Source organism: Ahaetulla prasina, chromosome 3 (assembly GCF_028640845.1).
Source record: "Ahaetulla prasina isolate Xishuangbanna chromosome 3, ASM2864084v1, whole genome shotgun sequence".
Lineage (NCBI taxonomy): Eukaryota > Metazoa > Chordata > Lepidosauria > Squamata > Colubridae > Ahaetulla > Ahaetulla prasina.
This window is the reverse complement of record NC_080541.1, coordinates 146,997,394-147,023,038: the sequence shown is the minus strand read 5'-3', so window position 1 is coordinate 147,023,038 and position 25,645 is coordinate 146,997,394. Positions and strand designations below refer to the sequence as shown.

The 25,645-nt window shown below is 39.8% G+C and overlaps 1 protein-coding gene across 3 annotated transcripts in view; it reads right to left on the bottom strand.

Moving 5' to 3' along the window:
• Positions 1-25,645, bottom strand: part of LOC131196055 (divergent protein kinase domain 1A) — a 132,496-nt gene that overhangs the window by 66,624 nt on the left and 40,227 nt on the right. Inside the window, exons 1-2 of one of the 3 annotated variants that reach the window (XM_058178472.1) lie at positions 17,168-17,474; positions 4,146-4,363 (exon numbers count right to left, since the gene is read on the bottom strand). In XM_058178472.1, coding sequence (XP_058034455.1) covers positions 4,146-4,294 — 149 coding nt within the window. In that variant the 5' untranslated portion in view covers positions 4,295-4,363; positions 17,168-17,474. Of the gene's footprint in view, positions 1-4,145; positions 4,364-17,167; positions 17,475-25,645 lie in introns of those variants that run through there. The other 2 variants (XM_058178471.1, XM_058178474.1) reach the window with 2 other exon arrangements.

Sequence of the window (25,645 nt, the reverse complement as noted above, 5' to 3'; positions counted from 1 at the left end):
TGAGCTAGATCAGATCTGGATATATAGACAGACAAGAAATAAGTCCCTTCTCAGGTATTTAACCACAGTAACAATTCTTAATTATATGTTGGACCAAAGGAAGTTCGGATCACCACGTAGAGATTTGTATAGGTGTGATGTAACTAGGTTAATGGTCAAAACAGTATCATTTCTTCAAAAATTATTTTGGAAATAAAGTACTTTAAAATATTGCTACCAACACCCTGTTAAGATACTTAAAGAGTTATTATACTGAGATGATTTGCTGTCTTAAGAACTTTTTCCCTAGTAGCTTAGCCAGGGGCAGCAGGGAGTTGTTATATTCTCTCACGATTCAGAGGATCTGGAGTATATAAAGAATTAAAACTCTATTTAATTATAACATTGGAGGAATAGGTATTATAAATATATATTGTTTTTGTTCAGAGGTACAGAACCAGGGTTCATTTTTTTCAGAAAACCTACCAATGTTTCTTTTCTTTTCTTTTCTTTTCACATAAACTGTCTCCTTTTCTTTTATGTCTGTTTTTCCTTTAACTGTCCACTACATTTTTGCATGACTTTGGACCAGTCATTCTCTCAGACCAGCCTATCTCAGAAGTTGTTATTATGGAGAAAATGGAATGACAAAGAGCTGTTTATGATACCTTGAGCTCCTGTAGAAAAAAATGTGATCTAAATCTAATAAATAAATAATATAAATCATGCTTCTGGTTTTGAATTATTAGAGCCCTTCATAAAAATTAATGAAAATATTTAAGTGACCAAACTATTTTATATAATCAATGTTTTTCAAAGGATATCGATGAGATTATTCTTTCAAGAACAGAATCTCCAAAAACTTGGCCTCTACATACAGGCAAACAATAAATGATGCTACATATAAAATAATCAAACTCAACAAGAGATTCCTTCCCACGTAGGAATAGATCCTTTGAAGCAGGGGTGAAATGTAAAATTTGTTACTACTGGTTCTGTAGTAACAACGTGGCTTGTGGGGGGTAATGTGACTGGTGGGTGTGGCCAACTTTTTTTTTTTAACTTTTAAAAGCATTTTTTCTACAACTTCTTCAGCCAAAGAGGTTGTAAAAAAATGTTTTTAAAGGGTTCTGACAATCCCAGCTAAGCCACGCGATTATCAGAGGCTTTTTTTAAACTTTTAAAAGCATTTTTTCGGCCGAAGAAAAAATGCTTTTAAAAGTAAAAAAAACCTCTGATGATGGCGTGGCTCAACTGGGCGTGCGGGGGAAGGGGGGGGCAGGGATTTTTGCTACCAGTTCTCCAAACCACCCGCCGCCATTGCTATCAGATCGGGCGATCCAGTCCGAACCGGGAGCATTTCACTCCTGCTTCGAAGAATAACTGGTTAGCTGAAGAGAGATTTTGGTTCACTGTATTCATACTGTGAAGGATTTCATAGGCATGTAAGTAGTACTTAAAAGAAGCTTCTCATGTAATTTTTTCACAACAAAGAATACTTATTTCAAGATTAAAGAAACTACCCTCTTGTAATACCGTAATTATAATAATCCAATGCATTATTGTAATGGTTGGAAGCACCGCTAGGTGGTACCATATAGCAAAGCTTATCTGGGCTGAAAAAGCTAAGCAGGGAAAGACTTGACTCAGATGGGAGACTTCGAGGAAACCTCATGGTTTAGTCTATGCTAAAAAGACAAACATGCTGATATAAGGAAAGGTAAACCTATTTCTATGTTGATGCCAAGAAAATTCCATGAAGTGTTCCTGAAGCCACTAGGAAAGGAAGTTTATCTACCTTATCTGTAAGACATAAGATGATCTTCTCCATTCGTTAAAGAAACATATATTTAAGAGATTATTTAAATCAATGTTTATCAAACCTGGCAACTTTAAGATGTATGGACTTCAACTTCCAGAATTGTCCAAGAATACTGCGCAAACTAATTATAAACAACAACACAGCACAGTCACTGAAATGATCCATCGGAATGAATTACCATGTGCCAGTTGTGAAAAATTAGTGGGAACATACATACCGTTGAAAAAATAGTTGAAAACGAGCCGGTATAAAATATTGTGGAATTTCAGAATACAGACTGATAACTCTTGGCTCGAAAAAGTGCACCAGATATTAACTGTGGTTGAAAAGAAAAAGTGTGCATAACTGATGTGGCAATTCCACGAGGTAGTAAAATAGAAGACAAAGAACTGGAGAAGATCACAAAGTATCAAGATCTGAAAATCAAAGTTAAGAGATTGTGGCATAAACTGGGTTATCCACACACTTGGGATCACACCAAAAAATCTTGGGACAGCATTTAGAAAATCTATGGGTTAAGAAAATTTCCATCTATCAATTACAAAAGGCCACACTTTAGTATATGTGCACTAGATTTGTACTTATACTATGCCAATACATTACAACATCCTAGGTTCTTGGGAAGAACCGGATGCATATGAAGGCCAACATCAGCTAAAGAACTGGCACCCGTGACTTCACATTGTTGTGTATGTAGTAACAATAATAACTTAACACCTTCAAACAACATCTTCCTATCCCAGGACTTTGGGAAGGACTCAATAGGTGAATAAAAATGCCAAATCCAGTGTAGACATCTGGCTGACCATGCACCGGGGTGAAATCTACTTACCTTCCCTACCGGTTCGGAAGTGTGAGCGCCATGCGCGCTTGCTCTGCTTGCATGTGCGCCATCATCAGGTCCAATTTTTGATCCTTTGCACATGTGCAGAAGGTCAAAAATGGGTTACTTCCTGGTTAAAACCAGGAAATAATGATATCCGGGCAGGTGGGCAATGCCTCACGCGGCCGCCGCTACCAGTTCACCGAACCATGTGCCGCTGCCGCCATCAGTTCGCATGAGCTGGACAAAACCGGTAGGATTTCACTACTACTGTGCATCTAATCATAATAATTTAAAGTTGTACATCGCCTGACTCTCTCAACAATTCTGAGAAATAGAAGTAAAATGACCAAAGACCACCAGCAACAAAATAGATGGGCTCAATTATAGCAGTGGCTATAATACTGAAAGAACCGAAGAAAGAAGTTAGGAACAAATGTCCTGTAGAAGATCTATCTAGATGGTCAATAAAGTCAATACTGGCTTGATCGAACATACTCCAAAAGCATTACAAAGATTTTTAAATAAAGTAGAAATGACTTAATAGAAGAACACCTTAGATTTTATGATCTTGAATACATACACAATACAACAACTCAGATTTCAATAAAGCATAAAGATTTTCTTTTAAAAAAAGCAACTAAAATAATATACTGGTCATATACTTGCAGAAACATACATGTCACATATAATTTAAATTAACTAATTTGTAAACACGTGTATATTGTTGTTAGTAATTCTGAGCCAGACCACTACAGATCTTGATTAAATAAATGAATAAATAGCTTCAAAATTGAATAACGATGGTGGAACAAAGCAAATGAAACTTCTCTCTGACACGATGAACCCAGTTAATTTATTTTATATCTTCGGAACATGCTGAAGCATTTCCTATAAATATCTAAAAGAAGCTTTATTTTAAAGCATACCAAATTATCTTGTGATGCCTTTCCATTAGAGCAGGGGTGTCCAAACTTGGTCCCTTTAAGACTTGTGGACTTCAACTCCCAGAGTCCCTCAGCCAGCAAAGCTGGCTGAGGAACTCTGGGAGTTGAAGTCCACAAGTCTTAAAGGGACCAAGTTTGGACACCCCTGCATTAGAGTGTAGGTAGTCCTCAGTTTACGACCACAACTGAGCCCAAAATTTATGTTGCTAAGTGAGAATTTTGTGAAGTGAGTTTTGTCCCATTTTACAACTTTTCCTGCCACAGTTGTTAAGTGAATCATTGCAGTTGTTAAGTTAGTAACCCGGTTGTTAAGTAAATATGGTTTCCTCATTGACTTTGCTTGTCAGAAGGTTGCAAAGGGCGATCACATGACTCTGGGGCTCTGCGGCTGTCTTAAATGTGAGTCAGTTGCCAAGCATCCGAATGTAAATCACGTGACCGTGAGGATACTGAAACGATCATAAATGTGAAAAATGAACATAATTCACTTTTTTCAGTGCCGTTACAACTTCAAACAGTGAACTGTTGTAAATCGAGGACTACCTGTATAAATGTCAAAGTGATGATCGCCTACCTGTTTTGTTCTTCTAATTTAGCCAGTAACTCTATGTCATCAGGACTCAGTTCTGCTGGCGATGACGGAGACACTGCTGGTGTGGAATGTGTGGTAGAGGAGGATGTAGTGTGTAATGAAACAGATGGACTTGCCACCTGGCTGGCCATTTGACTGACAGTGTTCTTCACCCATGAGAGAGTAGAACTGAATTTCCCTGCAACCTTGTCTGTCGCCACCTGAAGGAGGGGAGAAAAAACATTTTCTTTAATACTCCTGCAAAAAGTCACTTAAGTATAAGTTGTCCCAAAGGTGCTTTTTCAAGAGGCAACTGGACTTTCTAGTTTTTCTTTGAAGACATTTTGCTTCTCATCTAAGCAGCTTCTTCAGCTCTGGCTGGATCTTCCCAAGTGAATTGGGTATATCTGTCCAGAGTTGATATGTTCGGTGAACACTTCCAATTCCTGTGTTTTCAGCCAGGGCTTCCAGCCAGATCTGAAGAAGCTGCTTGGATGAGAAGTGAAACATCTTCAAAGAAAAATCAGAAAGTCCAGTTGCCTCTTGAAAAAACACCTTTGGGACAACTGTGACCTGGATGACTGAGAATCTCCACAGATATAAGTGCAAGTTTTAATAAAAAATTAATAAAAAAAGAGAGCAGATCTCTTAACTTACATATTACCCCCACAAATGTCAAAGTATTCCCTTAGATTTTATGATGCTATTATATGTGTCAAACTAATAAAAGCACAAAAAGCTTTATAGAAAAGTCTGAAAGCTATGGAAAGCATCAGATATGGTAACACATCATGGAGAAAAATTATCTATGTGAGCTAATTATCTGCACTGCCTGCTCACGTACTCCAACTATACCTTTGCAGGCAACTAGTCCTACCTCAGATTCAGAGTAACTTCTCCTTACACTCTCCTGGAGGTATGTTACCTGACAGAACCAGCTTGTATCTATTTTCACAACTGAAACTTGACAAACAATAGTAACATGTTCTACTGCACCTGGTATGGCTGAGCAAAGGAGTCATTAAGACATAGCAAAGTAATGGATGGGAGATGGGCCCTCAACTTATGCCCACAATTGAGCCTAAAATTTCTGCTGCTGAGACAGTTGTTAAGTGAATGTTACCCCATTTATTTATTAACATTTATTGCCACAGTTGTTAAATGAAATCACTGCAGTTGTTAAGTCAGTAACATGGCTGTTAAGTGAATCTGGCTCCCCATGGACTTTGCTTGCCAGAAGGTCGCAAAAGTGATCACATGATCCGAGGACCATCATAGATATGAACCTGTTGCGAAATATCTGGATTTTGATCACATTTTATTTATTTATTTATTTTATTAGATTTCTAGACCGCCCTTCTCCCGAAGGACTCAGGGCGGTGTACAGCCATAATAAAAATAAACAATGTACAATTAAAAATAAATTAAAAAACTTATTATACAGTTTGGCCAAGAAATTTAAAATATATAAAATCTAAAAAACCCCAATTTAAAACTTTAAAAATTTAAATTTAAAATCTGGACGATTTAAGAGAGCCCCGCGCGAACAAACAAATATGTTTTCAGTTCGCGGCGAAAGGTCCAAAGGTCCGATATTTGGCGTAAACCAGGGGGAAGTTCATTCCAAAGAGTAGGAGCCCCCACAGAGAAGGATCTTCCCCTGGGGGCCGCCAGCCGACATTGTTTGGTGGACGGCACCCTGAGAAGTCCCTCTCTGTGTGAGCGTACGGGTCGGTGGGAGGCATGAGGTAGCAGCAGGCGGTCCCGTAAGTACCCAGGTCCCATGGACATGATCACATGGGGATGGTCTAACAATTGTAAATGTGAAAAACGTCCATAAATCACTTTTTTCAGTGCCATTGTAACTTTAAGCAGTCATTAAACAGTCACTAAGTTGAGGTCTACCTATGTAAGAGGCTACTAGTATGATGTAAACCCAGGATAGGAAAAAGATATGCCCAGTTTGTTGACACACTGAACATTTGCATTCCATATTGCCATAATTTACTTACTTGAGAGTTGACTTCTCTAAATGTAAACAGGGCAGCAACTAGCTGATTCTGATGGATCTGAAAACCCTAAGTGAGGTGCCTGCTTGAAAAGGAAACAGCAGGGAATAGCATGGCTGCAGGTTCGACTGGAAAAATCAGGAAAATATCCCAGAAGGACACAATGGCAAATCACTTTCACATTCCTGCCCAAACGCTGACATGGATGTCTCCAATATTACATCAATGGTCAAGCTCAACTCCCAGACCTTTTTGTGTCTCACCAAGACTAAAAATAATTTTAAAAATTGCCTGTACAAGAAAACTATTTCACATAAAAGTCAGCTTCCAACGACAAGTTACTTTTTTCAGAGCTCACGAAGGCAAGAAAAAGTACAGATAGTGCTGGATTAATGACTTGTTTAATGATAGCACTGAGCAAGGAGACTGACAACTGGTCCTCAGAGTTGCCACCATCACTTGTGGGATCGCAATTCAGGGACTTGGCAACCAGCTTGCAATTACAATGGTTGTAGCATCCCATAGTTGAATGGTCACCATTTACATGTTTATTGTTTTTACATTTTTTGCTGTACACTGCCTGGAGTCACTTCTCGTGAGATGGACAGCTATATAAATTCAGTAAATGAATGAAACTGTGGCCTTCCCTGCTGACTTCTGACAAGCAGTGTCAACGGGGAAGCTGGCAAGAGATCATAAGTGACAATCACATGATGTCACACTTAAGAACATAGTCACCTTAGAGCAGTAAGAATTCTGGGAGTTGCAGTCCACAAGTCTTAAAGTTGCCAAGGTTGGAGACCCCTGCCTTAGAGGGCAGATGGGTAGCATAACATTTTAATAAACAGACAAACAAACTGTGTGGGGTATGCTTAATGACTGGAATGGTTGAAACTGCTGTCATAAGTCACTGCGATCATGTAGTAACATGACATCATGCTCTATGATTGGGTTGCTTAGAGAGGAAATTCCCAGTCCCAATTGCCTGAGGACTTATCTGCATGGATTGTAATCCTTTCAGTCTCATTTGTGATCTTAACCAAGTAATCCATAGCATAGATAGGGTAAAGGCAAAATAAAAATCGGAAATAAAAGGTGAAGGAAAGCTCCCCCCAGTAATCTGTCGTATACCACCTCCATCTCTAAGTTACGTAATAAAAGCAAGAAATATGCAAGCAAGCAATTAAAAGAGAAGCAAAAGAGAGAATACAGACAATTGTGATCCATTTCTCACATTCAGAAAGAGAACAATATCAGCTCCAGAGCAATGAAGAGCAAAACAGACATTGGTTATGACTAAGTGCAAATAAGTAGTTAGAATCTTTGCTTTTTATAAGAGAGAAATTTAACACTACCATTAATTTCACAGCCATTACCCTAATCTGAATGAAGTAAATATTTGTAATTTTAGTGTAACAAAACTTAATAGCTGAAGCCTTTTACAGAAATAGGGAAGCTGGTATCCTATCTTCTTAGCAAGTTTCCAGAGAACTTGAAAAACTTAAATACATTTGAATATTTGCAGAATAGTAAGCACTTAGAAAGATCAGCTATGGTCAGCACTTCTTATTACATCCCTACATTTAGTCAGAGTAAGAAACTGCATTGTCGAGGAAAATCTGGCCTTTTTACCTTGCCTCAACTGCTGAGCACCAATATATCAAAATTTAAAGCCATAACACTATAGCAATTTCTTTTATTATCTATGTAAACTTAATGTAAGGACTTAACTAGACAGATTTAGGAGCAACCACAGTGATTATTTATAAAACTGTTCAACACCATAAAACATGATAATGTTTTCAAAAAAGAGACAGACAGATCTAGGACTTTAATTACATTACAATAACTCCCATCTACTGTCAGTTTGCACTGGAAGTATAGCCTGCCTGCCTGCCTGCCTGCCTCCCTCCCTCCCTCTCTCTCTCTCTCTCTCTCTCTCTCAAAATAATGCCATTAAGATGTAAAAAAATATTTACTGAACTTATTATCCACAAACTAGTCATTTACCTTTAAATCATCTTAGTTGCTGCCATTTTAGGGCAGCCATGCATTTAAACCATATACTGGACCTCTCAGAAATAAAATCCATAGCAGTAACCTAAAATAATATCAATGTATTTTCAAAAGCTGGATCATATTAAAAGATCTTCATCTAATCTCTGGGCAAAAAAACACAGAAAGTGATTCCAGCGAGCATCTCAAGAAAAGATATTCCAGAGACTCTTCCAATACATGGTGGGGGGCAGAAATTCTTTTTTTTTTTCATGCCCAGGAACCATTTTTAACTCGTTGGTTAGCATGTTTGGAGAGTAAATCATACAATAAACAGCTAAGAGAACTAGGTATGTTTAGCCAATTAAAGAGAAGAGTCAGGAGAGACATAACAGTTTTCCAGTCTTCTATTACAGGGGTGAAATGCTACGGTTTGCATCAGTCGGGCGAACTAGTAGCGGCAGCAGCATGAGGCTCTGCCCACCTGCCCAGACGCCCGGTTAAAACCGGGAAGTAACCTGTTTTTTACCCTCTATGCATCCGCAGAAGGCTTTGTGCAGAAGGCTTTGTGCAGAAGGTTTTGCGCATGCGCAGAAGGTCCAAAATTGCACATGACACGCGCACACTTCTGAACCAGTATGGAATGTAAGTTGATTTCATTCCTGTTCTATTACTCTAAAGCACATAAGGGCAGGTCAAGAAGTAACAGATGGAATATCATTAAAGAGAGGTCCAACTAAGAATTAAGGAGAAACTTCCTGATAGTGAGAACAATTAATCAGTGGAAGGACTTCCTTCCAGAAGTTGTAGGTGCTCCATCACTGAAGGTTTTCAAGAAAAAATTGGATAGTCATTTGTCCAGGGCGATACAAGAACTCTTGCCTTAGGCAGTGGGTTGGGCTAGAAGACCTCCATGGTCCCTTCTAAATGATATGATTCGATGATTCTATGACTTCTGTTGCCCTAAGAACATAAGCATCCTTTTCCTTAATCTTGATCATTCTTAACTTCTGAGTTAACTGATTTTACTGCTTTCTGCAATAGAATCTACTGAAACTCAATATACTTGTTACAACTAATTTTCGTTGCCCCAGCATGTCCTTATGATTGTATCACCAGAATTCAAATGACAATGCTGCAAGTTAATTTAATTATATCACAATAACTCCTATCTACTGTCAGTTTGCACTCAAGAGGTATAGTGTGTGTGGCGTACAGGTAGTCCTCGACTTACAACCATTTGTTTAGCGAACGTTCAAAGTTACAACAGCAGTGAAATAAACGATTTATGACTGTCACAGATTCCCTAGCAAATTTGGAAACTTGGCAACCAGCATGTATTTATGACAGCCAGAGTATCCTAGGGCAGTGTTGGTGAACCTATGGCATACGTACCGGCAGCGAACTTCCTGAACTTTCAGATTGATATCTTGCGCATGCACGATGGACCGCCGCACTTCCGGGGTTGCCAGCACCATGCGCGTGTTTGGCCAGCTGATCGGTGCGCGTTTGAGTACAGGAATGCAAAGAGGAGGCGGCGAGGCCGGGTATTCGTTGTGGGATGGTTTTGTGTGCCACTTCCGGCACACAGGCCGGCACGCGAGAACACCAAAGGTTCGCCAACACTGTCCTAAGGTCACATGATCCCATTTGTGACCTTCCCAGGTAGCTTCCAACAAGCAAAATCAAATGTGGGGGAGCCTTATTTAATTAACAATTGCATGATTCACTTAACAACTGCAATGATTTGCTTAAACATTATGGCAAAAAAAGTCATAAAATCAGGTGCGATTCACTTGCTTAGCAACAGAAATCTGAGCCTCAATTGCAGTCATAAGTTGGGGATTACATGAAACACTCAAAGGATTTCACACACTAAATGAGATTTTACAGAAGACTTAGACCAAAAGGTTAAGACATCAGATCTTACAGGAGGCAGTTTAATTGAATGAACAAAGGGTGGAAAAAGGATGTCTTGCAGAACAGGCACACAATCCCAGTAAAGGAAAGCAACAAAATAATATTAAATATTAACATTAATCTTGTACTTCAAAGATTAGTATGAAAATGCTTTCTGCAGATTCCTTTCAGAGCATTTAGAAAGCCTTTCACAAGTCAGCAAAATATGCCTCCGTGTTGCTTGATGCCATTCTAAATATAATACAATCACAGAATGTAAGGGTGGGGGGGGGGAGGAAGAGAATTTTGGAGATCATTTAATCCAACTCCCTGCCTAGTGCAGGAATCTGCTATTGCAGCATCTGTGGCAGATGGTCATCTATACAGTAATCTTTATTTAAACACCTTCAAAGAAAGAATCCATCAACTCCCAGAGTAGTTTCTACTATATTGAACAACTTTTACTTTAGGTGTCCAATAAAATTCTAGTTCTTTATAATTTATAAACTGAGTAAATCTATCCTGCATTTACATAGTCAATAAGTCTACATGACAGTTGCCTTTTGGATATTTGAAGATTGCTATCGTATGTCATGCAGAGCTGTACCCCAGTACTAAAACTAACGAAGATTTGAAAATAACAAACAAACACAGACATATCTACAGCTTTTGATAAGAGGAGACTTAATACAGCATCTTAATAAAGCATCCTATGGAATGTATTTTTGCATAAAGCTAATCCCACTGTTTTTATTCCTTGTGCATAATTAATATTTGATATGCAATATCAAACTATCTGTAAAAACCTGAAGACTCATTACTGAATAGGGAAAAACATATCCTCAAACAGAAACAGTATAATCTATATTTAGTTAAGGATTATACATCCTATAAAACTTATTAATAGTAACTTTACTGCACTTTAATTTTTAAAAGATATGTTTGCACCAAGATACTTTTATTCTGAAAGTTTGAGTTCATATATTAGTTAGAATGTCCAGAAATAAGCAGATCTCAAAAGAACAAACTTTTCTTTCCTTCCTAGCATTTTCTTCAAGAGCAGAGTCTGCTTTTTTTCAGAGAAATCAAGTGCTGATCCATTTGGTTGTGACAAAAATTGACCAACCACCTTGTCACCTGAACCTGACATTGTTAGCTAACAGTGATTGGTCCAAAGTTACCTAACCAGCTAAGGAAAATGATACTGAAGTCATAATTTTAAAAATAAGCTAAAAATTTCAGAGTTTAATATTGGAAGTTACATGGATACAAGGTATTTTAAACAACTCAGTTAATCTGTAAAAGAAAGTATGTAATTCATGTGTCCTAAAGCAGGGGTGTCAAACTCAAGGCCTGTGGGCCGGATCCAGTCCGCAGGGTGCTTAGATCTGGAAGCAGCAAGGACCAGCCTGTGGTGCTGTTCCGTTTTCGGCCAAGATGGCCTCTTGCAGTCCTCTGCCAGTGAAAACGGGGCTCCGTTTTCGCTGGCAGAGGGCTGCAGGAGGCTGTTGCAGCTGAAAACAGGGCCCCGGCGGGGGGCGCACACAGCCCACCCGCGGGCTCCAAACTAACTAAAAGCAAAGCAAACCAAAACAAAAGGAGAAATGTCTTTCCTTTTGCATTTGAGCATTCAAGAAGGGTCAGGAAAGGAGAAAGGGAAAGAGGAAAGACAAAGAAAAAGAAAGGAAGATGGGAAGAAAGCAAGGAAGGAAAAATAAGGAAAGAAGGGAAGGAAGAAGGAAGGAGAATGAAGAAGGAAGGAAAAAGGAAGGAAGGAAGGATTATAATGAGAGGGAGGTTCTGAGGGAAGTCCTGCCTTAGCACTTGGCCACCAAAGATGCCCCCAACGTGAGTGGCCACACCCACCCTGGCCACACCCAGTCTGGCCATGCCCACCCCTCCACACACCTCTGGTCAAACACAACCCTGATGTGGCCCTCAATGAAATCGAGTTTAACACCCCTGTCCTAAAGGGATTACAGTAGCGTATCTCCTTTAAATTTGCCACATCTAGGTATATGCCTCAGGAAACACCAGCATGCATTCTTGAGCATCTAAGCAATATACACAAATTTCACATGCATTTATATGATTTAACATTTTCCACATGGTATCTACATGCATGTCATGTAAAGGAAAAAGTCTTTAAAACATTAGAAAGTGTAAACACATCTAGCCAAACCTATTAGGAAATAGATTTATTATGAGTTTTTTTTTCTACTTAAATTCTTAAAAATACAGGTAGTCCTGAACTTACGACCACAATTCTCATTCTCTCTCTCTCTCTCTCTCTCTCTCTCTCTCTCTCTCTCTCTCTCTCACACACACACACACACACACACACACACAGAATTTATGTTGCTAGGTGAGAAATTTTGCTAGGTGAGTTTTGTCCTATTTTATGACTTTTCTTGCCACATTTGTTAAGTAAATCTCTGCAGTTGTTGAATTAGTAACATGGTTGTTAAATGAATCTGACTTCCCCATTGAATTTGCTTGTCAGAAGGTCACAAAAGATGATTTATTTATTTATTTATTTATTTAAATTTTTTTTAAAAAAATTTTTTTTTAATTTTCACATGATCACGGGTCATTGCAACCATCATAAATATGAACTGGTTGTCAAACACCGGAATGTAAATCATCTGACCATGGGGATGCTACAACCGTCCTAAGTGTGAAAAATGGTCGTAAGTCTCTTTTTTCAGTGCCACTGTAACTTTGAACAATCACTAAACAATCTGTTGTAACTTGAGGAGCTTTCTGTAATGAAGATTCCCTCAAGCTAAGCTAAATCTTTAATGACTTCATGGATGCCGTATGCAATTTTCCTTGTAACAGCATAGAAATGATTTTAATTAATTTCTGAGTTGTTTTTTTAATGCCAATCTATTACCAGCCTTCGAATTTCCTAGTAATGTCCCACCTACTACAATCCCAGTCCAATGATGTTTACTTTTTGTGATTAACCATTATCAGCTAGGTACTGCAATCTACCTAGTTCTTAAATTTTATTTTTCTGCTCTTGAGAATTAATCCCTTCACTTTCAAGAGAAATACTGAGGGTTAAATGCTAATTCAAATACTCCACTTTGTTAAAATTAAGCACTATTCTTGTCCTAATATCAGTCTTTAAAAAGTTTCTGACATTTTCATTTCATTCTATAAAAAAACTTATGATTTGTACAGGACTGCCTAAAACATATGGCAAACATATATAAAAGTCAAAACATATGGCAATCTACTTATATTACTTTCTTCCAAACAGAAAAAGATTTTAAAATAATTTTAAAATATTAAAAAAAAATCTATATAACTATTTGCACTAATTTATATCCCATGTTTCTACTAATCTATGATTCAGTGAGGTCTATTCTTCTATGTTCCTTCTAATGTCATTTGAAGCAAAATTAATTCCTAATTGTAAAAACTTAATATAAGCCTATTAAATATGTGCAGAAGATGCAACAATTCAGTCTATAGGTATATAATGTACTATACTATGTTTTATTTCATTTCTAGGCCCTTCTCTGCCCTGGCTTAAACTCCAGAAATCAGAAGGTATATAAAAGCAAAGACAAAATTAAATAAGCTCTTAATTAAAATGACTCTCTTAAAAAAACCTTTTTTTCCTGCTCTGGTAAGGAAATAAACATTAATGCAGTAAAGCTAGGTCTTATTCAGAGAAACCCATGTTTCCATCTTATAATGTTTGTGTTTGTCTGCATTTAGTTTTAGAAGATTTATCTTTGAACATTTGTTTACAGGCTTCTATATCAAATCCATCACAATTGCTTCACAATGACAAATGGGAATACAAGGGAGAAATAAGCCTTCTCTTAATCAAATTAACTTCTCTCCTTTCAACTTTACACTATTACATTAAAATTGAAAAAGTGGATTAGTTACAAATCTCCTAATGCTATTAAGTCTGTCTACCCTAGATCTAGGGATCTGGCCTTATTCAAGGTCAACTTTTCTTCCTCAGCATTTCTTCACGACAGGCCTAAACAAAATAAAGCCACACCCTCTTCTTGTTGGTATTTTGGGGATAGTGGTATTCCAAGTACCCACAGTTTGCAGTTCTTTGCCACATCCTTTAGGAACAACTAATTTTAACAAAAAACCAATCCATTCTCCTTAAGAGAGTAATGTGGTGAGAAAATGCCCACATCACTACTCATTTTGCTTTTTCCCCCAGGGATACAGAAGTACCAAGTGGATACCATAGTTGGAATTCAACTATAACTTAGCATGAAATCTGAATCAGTTTTCAGCTAAATTGATGAGGAATATTAAAAATGGGCAGAGCAGAGATTGAACAAGGCATAAGAATAAAATCAAAACAATTTCAAGCAGAAAAAAGGAACCAAAATTGAATTTCTAGAGTAGAAAGGAATGTTGATTTTAAGAATGGCATGAAGTATAATAGAAAAAAAAGGGGGGGGAACTAATAGGGATTGAGGATAAAACAACTACTTTCATGAAAAGCTTTAAATATTAAAGAAGTTCATTAATATTTTGTTAACACTGTGCAATTAATATAATTAAGTCAGAATAATTTGAGCTGCATCTCTGCTTTTTCAGTTTTATTTTGACATGCTACCTATGTTTTTTCCAAAGGAAATTTTCAGGAAGAATTTAGACCTTCCACAAGCAAATTAAACTTCCTGGAAAGCTGTCCTTGGATAACTTACATCATGCCAAGGATAACAGCTGACTTAACTATTTTTTCTTGCAGAGAATGTGTTTTGCAGAAAGGAAGCGTAATCACTAACTCATCCTCTTTCTTATGAAACTTCAGTAACCCTTGTGATAAATTAAAAAAATCATTTTTTTCCAAACAGAATACTAGCAGATACAAGTTTGACATTTAAAACTATTTTTATAGAAAAAAATACCTGTCTAAAACTAGAGCCGTATAGATTAAAATCAGTACTCAACTATAAAAATTCACTAAATGACTTTGGGGCGGCGATTGTCCGTGAGCCTAACCTTCAAAGGTTATTAAGAGAATAAAGGTGAATAGGGAAATAATGTTTACACTGCCTTGAGCTTTTGGGGATAATGTCAAGGGACAAATATACTTAATATTAATGATTGTAATGGCTTAGATTGGGGAGGAGGATCTTTTCCTTAAAACTGTCTCAATAAAATATTCAGAAAACTTATGGACCACCATAGCAAACACGAAATTTCATTCTGCATAAGTAATTTGCATTTCAATTCAATAGACATCATAGCCCAATGAAAGCAACAATTTTAAGCCAGTACAAATATAAATTGGTTAAATAATTCTTTGAAGCAAGATTTGAACGTATTAACAGGCTGTTTTTAGCTATTCAGTTTACAGGCAGTTGGGTTGGTAACCTTCAGTATTGTGGATTTTTTTTAAATTATAAAACCCAATAATTTACCAAGTTGCAGACTTAGAATTTTTGCCTTTCCCTTGTTAAAGGACTGGGATTCCAGTATCTTTTATTGTTATAATCATTCAGAGACACAGGAAAGTACAGTATGTCAGATGATGGGTAGAAAGTCTAGCCCAAATTACTTGCTCCCAATCTCACAATGTATGGATTAAACAAAGAAAAGTCAAAAGACCAGCATTTTTTTTAACACAACAGCAGCTCACTCTTCTTCAACTCCTGATCAGACCAGTAACCATCCCTTATCCAGGCATCCTCCTCCTATCTTAACTATCTTATTCTAACGGAGAGAATTGAGAAATTATCTTATATACATAAGATCTACAGTATCAAGGATGCTGTATTAAATATCCTCCAACAGAAACCTTAGAAGTATGCACAGAAAGCACACGGGGACTATCTGGGGGAGCAAAACCAACAAACAAACGGAAAAAAAATGGATGGGCCCACTAAAGAAATAATCATCTGTAGAAACATTAAGTTTAATACAAACCATTCAGGGAGATGGGGATAGGGGCAGTGGTGAAATCCAATTTTTTTTACCGCCAGCCAGTTCTGTGAGCGTGGCTTGGTGGGCATGGCAGGGGAAGGATACTGCAAAATCTCCATTCCCACCCCACTCCTGGGGGAGGATACTGCAAAATCCCCATTCCCACCCCACTCTGGGGCCAGCCAGAGATGGTATTTGCCAGTTCTCCGAACTGCTCAAAATTTCCGCTACCGGTTCTCCAGAACCTGTCAGAACCTGCTAGATTTCTCCCCTGGATAGGGGCCATCAAACCCTAGTTTAAAGCAGAGGTCTCCAACCTTGGCAACTTGAAGCCTGGCGGACTTCAACTCCCAGAATTCTGGGAGTTGAATTCTGGGAGGGAATTCTGAGAGTTGAAGTCCGCCAGGCTTCAAGTTGCCAAGGTTGGAGGCCTCTGCTTTAAAGAGTCCCTTCTAGTAAACCTGAGAGCGCCTGCAGACAGCAAAAATAAAATGGACTCGGCGCAATCTCAGAGGCACTCTTGCCATAGAAGTCATGATCTCCCAGGAAAAACTGGGCGGGCGGGGGATGGGGAGGGAAAAAAAACTTTTTTTTTGACACTCAAGACTTCTCCACTTCCTGAGAGTTTGGCCCAAAGCTTTTTTTTTTTTATCCGCGCTCCCCGCGGGAACAAAGGGACGCGGTCCCAAAAAGTGTGGAAAAACCCCACCACAGCCCCGAAGGCATCCCCCGGTGCCTCCACCACCCCACAGAGAGGAAATCCGGTGGGTCGTGGGCGAGAGAGGCAGAGGAGGAGGAAATCCCTTGGAGCGTGACGACAGCCTCGCCTAAACCTATGGGGCAAGAAACTACACAGGCAGAACAACTCTTCTCCAAGATTGAACGTGCCAACCCTTCGCGCTCGGCCGACAGGACACCCAGGCAAAGAGACTTTTTCCCCCCCAAGGCCAGAAACAGGCCCAAGAACGTGGCAGGCGGTCCGGAGAGAAGCTGAGGACGGCCGGGGAAGGGAGCGGTCCTTCTTTAGGAGAGGGTTCCCCCCGACCCACGACCACCGCGGTGGGACGCAGGCGGGCAATGCCGGGGAGGTCTCCCCCACCGCCCCACCGCTCCCTTCCTCTCTCTCTCTCTCTCTCTCTCTCCCCCTGCTTGCTTCGCTCCCTTGGAGTGGAAGGCAAGGAGAGGCGACTCCTCCGCGCTCACCTTGGAAGCCTTTGCCGGGGAGGCGAGGCGTTGCGTGCATCGGGTTCCCCTGCAGCCCGGCCCGGAGCCGCCGCGGCTTGCAGCTGCCCTTCTTCTTGGTCAGACAGAGCTCTCGCTCTCTCTCTCTCTCTCTCTCTGCGCCCGGACGCCGTCCAGCCTTTCGACTCCTTCTCTCCTTCCTTCCCCGCCCCCCCCACCTCCCTTCCCTAGACCCCGCGAGCCGCTCCGCTCTCAAGAAACGGGGCCATGTCCCTTGGCGGGGAAGATATGTGTGTGTTTGCGTGTGTCTATGTGTGTGTCCGTCCGTGTGTGTGTGTCACTCGCGCGCGCAGGCGCAATCCCGGTGCGCAAGGCCAGCGTCTGCCGTCGGGAGGACAACCCAACACACACACACACCTCAAATCTGCACCGGAGACCGCTGACAAAATAAAGCCCGATGATGAAGGGGGGACGCAGGGAAAGTGGGGGGGGGCGGCGCAGAGACAGAGGGAGACGCGGAGCCGCAGATCCAGGCCTAAAGGAGAGGCTGCAAAGCTGGAGCGCGCCGTGCTTGAATTGCACGTGTGTAACTTTGGCGGAATTGCGCGCAGACAGTCCTTAAGGAAACAACAGCCCCGTCTGACACGGCGAGGTCCCCTTCCTTAGAAACCCGCGGAGTTGCCGCCTGGCTCCTTGGCTGCCTTTAAAAGAATCCGGCGCCAGCTACAAAAGATCGGGTCAAAATAAGGAAAGGAGTCCCACTTTTTTCCTCTTTTTTTTTTTTAAAACTGAGGAGCTAATCCAAAGGCGTCGGGTTTAACGGAGGTTTAGAGTTGTTGTGTGAACCCAAGGATTGTGATTTCTATCTTAACATTTGGATGAGAACTAACTCTGGGATTGCCTTTCTAGCTAAACGTTAAATCAGCAAGAATTTAGCTGTTCCCGTTGTTATTAAATTATTTTTTTTATTTTGAAAAGAGTATTAAAAATTGAATAAATAATTAAAAATAGAAATAATTTATTAATTTTTATTATTTATTTTTATATTTATATTATTAATTTTATTAAATTATTAAATATTAAATTATTTTTTTATTAAAATTAGTTTTATTATTATTATTATCAGTCTCTCAATAGCATCTGCTATATCCTAGTTTGTAGGAAGAGATGGATAGCCACATTTCTCATGTGGAGAAAACTGCCCATGACTTCCCTCTACTGTTAAAAGCCAGCAGGGAGGAAAAAAAGTCTTGTCAGTCACATCACTGCTATGACTGGTAATGATGGTTAGATCTCTGGTTTAACCTGTAATGTCAGAATTGCCTCCTTTTGGGCTGGATTTTAGCTGTGGGGCTGGCAGATGGGGTAGGGGAAAGAGGGAAGCCAGATGATTAGGATCAACTCAAGAGCCTGGGGGTGGGCTGTTGTACAAACCTACTCTTAATAGCAATAGCACTTAGACTTATATACCGCTTTACAGTGCTCTACAGCCCTCTCTAAGCGGTTTACAGAGTCAGCATATTGCCCCCAACAATTTGGGTCCTCATTTTACCGACCTCAGAAGGATGGAAGGCTGAGTCAACCTTGAGCCTGGTGAGATTTGAACTGCCAAATTGCAGTCAGCCGGCAGTCAGCAGAAATAGCCTGCAATACTGCACTCTAACCACTGCGCCATCACAGCTCATTAACCTCTTCAGAACAGCACTACTATAAAACGTTATTCGAGGACAGTCCCAAAGATACCTGAAAGGCATGCAGAAGATTGCACAGGCCAGCTTTCCTGCACTCTATTGTGCAACCGTCCCCCCTTATCAACTGCTGACCTCGATGCTTTTGAGATATAAGGCTTTTCTGGAACAGCCTACATTCTAAAGCAGCTTCAAGTGTTGCCAGATACAGCGGGAGGGCCTGCGAGAAAAGAGGAAACTCTTTCACTTGTCTGAAAATGTGTAGGATCTCCTGCTTGAGCAGGGGGTTGGACTAGAAGATCTCTGAGGTCCCTTCCAAATCTGTTCTATTCTGTACTGCTTTAAGGCTCAGTTCTTGCCCGCTATTGCTGCCGACCAGCTGCTATTTGGGCTATCCAAATCCCCAAGCTGGGGAACAGCTTTGAGAACTGGTAAAATACATGTAAGTCCTTGACTTACGACCAGAGTTGAGCCCAACATTTCTGTTAAGTGAGACATTTAAGTGAGTTTTGCCCCATTTTACGACCATTCCTGTCTCAGTTGTTAAGTGAATCACTGCAGTTGTTAAATTAGTAAAGTGGTTGTTGAGTGAGGGCTTCCCCATTTGTTTTGCTTGTCAGAAGTTCACACAAAGGGATCACATGACTTTGGGACACAGCCACGGTCATAAATACGAATCAGTTGCCAAGCAGCTGAACTTGGATCATATTGCCATAGGGATGCTGCATTGGTTATAATTGAAAAACGGTCATAAGTCACTTTTTTCAGTACTGTTGTAACTTTGAACGTTCACTAAATGAACTGTTGTAAATTGAGGAGTATGTGTACTAGGGAAGGATCTGGTTTGAAAGAAACAGACCAGTGCGTTTCTGAAAGCAGTATTGCTCTAAAAACGGGCGGGTTTCAAAACCCGTCGCTACTGGTTCGCTTGTGAGTGCGCATGCACAGAAGCGTCCGGGTGGGTGGGCAGAGCTATACACACACACATATCTCCCACCTATCGATATGTCCTTTTGGCCCCCTGCGTCTCAGGATCCCTGATACCTTAGTTGACCTTCACTCTTTGTTCACCTGGGTCTACCAAACCTGCCCAGCCTGGCTATTCACAGCTCAGCTGCTAGCTACAGGAGGCTTTCTTCCAGGGGTGAAATCCAGCAGGTTCTGACAGGTTCTGGAGAACCAGTAGCGGAAATTTTGAGTAGTTTGGAGAACCGGCAAATACCACCTCTGGCTTGCCCCAGTATTTTTATCATGCTGGGGTGGGGGAACATTAATAGAGTTTTATTTCATGGGAAATGTGCACCTATATACAGTACAGTAAACATATATACTTTTGCACCTATGAATAAGATTAGGATAGGATAGGATAGGATAGGATAGGATAGGATAGGATAGGATAGGATAGGATAGGATACAAGGGTGGGCTCCTGGGGTTCAGCAGGGTTCGGGCGATCCTCTAGACAAGGATCGCCGGGGTTCAGCAAACCCCCAAATGCCATCCCTGGCTGGCCACGCCCACCCTGCCCCTCCCAGGAGTCCCCACGCGGCCCATTCATCATTCCAGGTAAGTGCAGGGGCCGTGTGGAAGGTCTGGGAGGGCAAAAAACGGGCCTACTGGAGGTTCTGGAAGTCCGGAAACGGGCCTGTTTCCGGCGTCTGGAGGGCCTCCGGAGCCGGTGGAAAGCTGTTTTCACCCTCCTGGAGGCTTGAAGAAAGCCTCCAGATCCTGGGGAGTATGAACCCACCCACCCCCACTGTGGTGCAGGTGGTCAACTAGGCCACGCCCACCATGGTCACGTCCATCCAGCAACGGGGCAACGAATCCATTTCTAAAAGATCTGAAGACCACCCCTGATAGGATAGGATAGGATAGGATAGGATAGGATAGGATAGGATAGGGGAAGGGAAGGGAAGGGAAGGGAAGGGAAGGGAGCAGAGCAGAGCAGAGCAGAGCAGAATTTCTAAAGCTCCCTACCAACTTCTCACAAGAAAACACAAAGGGAAAGCTGGCAGGAGGTCTGAAGTTGCTCCTGCTTCTTCTACTCTTTTGCCCACCTGTGGTCATTCTGTTTCTCAGTCAAACATTTCTGAAACGATGACCCAATGAGTAACAGATTGTCTAATAGTCTCATTATTAATCTGAGGATATATCTGAGCATCCCTCATTTGAGAGATCAGTAACTGGTAATGTCTTAGATGCTAAAGGGATCATGGCTAAATTACCCCTAGGTAAGAATTAAAGCTAGCTTACCTGATTGTTTAGTTTATCTACCCAGGAATTAAGTTGCTTGTCTGCAGAAAATAATGTCTGTGGCCCCAGAATTTGTCAGTAAGCATTTTTTCTGGGAGTGAAATTTAACTTCGCCAGATATCCACTTCCTTCTCGGAGTTAGGCATCTAGCAAAATTATTTGCTGACCATGGCACTAGATACAAAGGCAGACACACTTGCAGCATAATAAAGAGGAAATAAGATCTCAAAAGAGGCAACTGGATAAACAAATATTAGAAACAGTATAAATTTGCCTGCTTTAACTGGGATTATAGAACTCAGTTTTCAAACGATGCTGGAATAGATCCCATTCTGACAGCTTTGCTGTCTTTCTGCACTTTCTGACGTATTTTACTATATACATTTCTTACCTACCGCATTTCGCCCTAACAGATGTGCTTTGCAGCTGGATCAGTGGTGGGATTCAATTTTTTTTACTACCGGTTCTGTGGGCGTGTCTTGGTGGGCATGGCATGGCATGGCTTGGTGGGCGTGGCTTGGTGGATGTGGCAGGGGAAGGATACTGTAAAATCTCCATTCCCTCCCCACTCCAGGGGAAGGTTACTGCAAAATCTCCATTTCCTCCCTATCCGCTGGGACTCGGGAAGCAGAGAATAGATGGGGGCAGGGCCAGTCAGAATTGTTACTACCAGTTCTCTGAACTACTCAAAATTTCCGTTACCGGTTCTCCAGAACTGATCAGAACCTGCTGAATACCACCTCTGAGCTGGATCTGTTGTATCAACTCATATAATGTCTTTATATAATGATCTCCAGATATACTACAACGCAGTGTGGTTTATTTGGTTTTGATGTGGCAACTTTGGTTTGTAAAGTGTGGCACATGGTTTACAATGCTATAAAAATATAAACATACTTTAGTTTTAATCTTAGACTACCCTCTCATGCATAATTTAAATCAAGATTTGAACAGACCATAATGGCCTGATTTGTAAGTACAGGTAATCTTCGACTTACAACCATTTGTTTAGTGGCTGTTCAGAGTTATAACAGCACTGAAAAAAAATTGACTTATGACCAGCTTTCACATTTACAATTGTTGCATCATCCCTATGGTCACGTAATCAAAATTGACAACTGACAATTGGCAACTGACATGTATTTATAATTGTTGAACTGTTCTGGGGTCATGTGATCACCATTTGTGGCTCTGGTGGCTCAGACTGCTAAGACAGTCTGTTATTAACACAGCTGCTTGCAATTACTGCAGGTTCAAGTCCCACCAGGCCCAAGGTTGACTCAGCCTTCCATCCTTTATAAGGTAGGTAAAATGAGGAACCAGATTGTTGGGGGCAATAAAAGTTGACTTTGTATATAATATACAAATGGATGAAGACTATTGCTTAACACAGTGTAAGCCGCCCTGAGTCTTCGGAGAAGGGCGGGATATAAATGTAAGTAAAAATAAATAAATAAATAAATAAAAATTGTAACTTTTCCAGCTGGCTTCCAACAAGCAAACTCAATGAGGAAAGCCAGATTTGCTTAATGACCACATGATTCACTTTACAACTGCAATGATTTGCTTAACAGCTCTGACATAAAAAAGTCACAAAATGAGGCAAAACTCACTTAACAGCTGCTTTGCTTAGGAACAGAAAAATTGGGCTCAATTGTGGTCATAAGTTGAGGATTACCTGTATGACTAAACAACATTATTGCTTAATAATAATAATAATAATAATAATAATAATAATAATAATAATAATAATAATAATTTAATTTTTATACCGCCCTTCTCCCGAAGGACTCAGGGCAGTGAACAGGCAAATAAAATAATACAATATATTACAATAAAATATTGTAGGATAATCTATAAACTGATTATTTTCTTTAAAGACAAATTAGTAACCTAGAAGCATGCCTGATGTCATTAGCAGCCATACTATAATTATGGTGCATATTTGCTGTTTTGCAAATTTGTTTTAATCAGTTTTATGTATTACTATTTAACCTGAATATCAAGAAAAATTCAGATTGAAATACAGAGCTGTGTAACAAATTAAAAAAGACACATAAGACATAAGACATCATACATAAGACATACATAAGACACAAAGCAACAGTATATTTGTACACTTATTTCCCTTATTATAATTCCATTGAAGCCAAAATTGTTTCTATTAGTTAAAAAAGCTCTAATAATACTATTTTATCACCAGGCAACCAGCTGATCTACAGTATGAATGATTTAGAGCCAGCTTGAGTCAGAAACAGCAAGGAGGAGGAGGAAGATACAAATGTTTTTATTATCTGTAAAGCAATACATAGCTTGATAACAAAGCTATCATCTATTTGTATAGCTTCCTATTATTTCTTTTATTAACAGATATTTACCAGGCAACATTAGGAGAAATGAACATTTCTGGGCTGCAAAAATCCAGATGATGATTAGGTGGCAGCAAAGAGTTTCCTGTACGTCTTAGTTTCCATTCAACGATCATCTAAATCAGGGCTGTCAAGCTCCTGGCCTGTGGGCCAGATGTGTCATAGGCTGGTCACGCCCACACCTGGTTTAGCGAAGGGGGGGGAAGTCCTGATACATCATGTGACACTGCTGTCAGAATGCCAGTTTGACACCCCTGATCTAGATCATTGCAGTCTAAATATAACAGACCTAATTTATAGTATTTGGGAAACAGCCAATTCTGGGTAAGTGTTACCAAATCATACCTAATAAGCTAGATGTGTTGTGTAAACTAAATCCTGGCCATGTGCATGGAACATAATTAGATTTAATTAGCTGAGCATTGAAAAGATGTATTGCTTTTGTGCATAACATGATTGTTTCTTAATTGAACAAAGCTCTATATTTTAGAGTTTTGCCTGTTAAAATTCTTTTTTAAATCATTATTTTTGCACTTATTAAAGTTTTATGGGCTCTCTTCTCTTTTGACTCTGCTATCCCAATTTTTGTGATATTCAGTATTAATGCCAGGCAACTTTTGCTTCTTATCACTATATTTTTTTCATTTATTTGGAGGTCATCCAACTGCTAAAAAGACTCTGGGTAGCTTACAAAGTTTAAAATTATATATCATTTAAAAGGAACATGACTGCTTCTTGTCTTGTAATTGGCATTGCAGGTAGTGCTCAACTTACTGCAGGAATTGAGCCTGGAATTACAATCATAACTTGTGCCAGTCATTAGGCAGATCCCCATACAAGTGCACCTGATTTGATTACCTTTTTGGTGGTGATTGTTAAGTGGACCTATTAATGAGTGGGTTTTTTTTTGCCATAAACTGAAAATGGGATGGCTGTCGTAACTTCAAAATTGGTCATAAGTAGCTCTGAGGAAGACTGCTGTGCAACGGGTCATAAGTTCAGGACTACTCTTATATAGATTAATAGATTACAATGTACATTCACTATGCACACCTGCATGAAAGTAAGCATTGTAGCTGATGGAAATACAGTTTCAGCGAAACAAAATGAGGTATGGTATTATTATAATATTGTGACTGATTGACACATATGCTGTATGCATTTTATAGTGAATAAGATTGATTCTAAGCATAAGATCCTGTTTAGCTTAGGCTGGATCAGTATCACTGTGGCTACACCAGGAGTGATCTTATTGGAATCATCTCCTCAAGCGTCATAATTCTGGTGAAAGTACAAAATGAGCCATAGATTTTTGAGTACAAAACATGTTGACTCATGTCATATTCATCTTTTGCTTAAACTTGCTTAAACTATGTTGTTTCTACACCAGGGGAAGTGTTACTCATTCTCTACTCAATTTAGCTCCTAATAGAGAGTTAAGTTCTCATAACTCCCAGGCAGCATGCCCATTTGGAAACTGGAATTGAAACTTAATATATGACAAAATGTATAGCATCTAAACTTATTTCTAAGCTTACTAAGTTGTGGATTTGAAAAACACAAGAGTTGGTAGCCAAGAAATAGAACAAATAAAATAAAAAGAAGTCTCATCTGAGGTACAAATGATCAAGCTCCAATTATAGTACCATATTTTGGAAACATCATGTGAAGACCAAGCTATCTTAAGAAGTTTTTAATGCTGACAAAGAAGGAAGGAAAGACAAAGACCAGCAAGCAAAATGGATGGACTCATTTACAGTGGTGATTGGGGCACCATTGGAAGACCTGAAGAGAGAGGGACTGAGCATCCAAAAGAAAATATATTTAGGTAGCAATTAGTGGTCAATGTTAACTTAATGATACATAAGAAATCAATTAACTGCCTGTCAACATGTTAAGTCTATTCAAATGCCACGTAAATTTATCACAAGTGAAAAATCTGCAAGAGCATTTTCCACCATCCATATCCAGGTATGTTGGTTAAATTCTGCATTATTCAGCAATAATTAGCGGGTGAATGCTGAGAAGTAGGCTTAGTATTTGCATGGGCGACTCAGGAAATCCCCAAGCTGCCAACTATAAGGAGAAGTTGAAAAAGCAATGGCAAATTACAACCATGGATGCGTCTCATTGAGGGAGCCTTACTCCTGATTCTGTGTGTGTTGACTATTTCCGATTTGACAGTATGAGA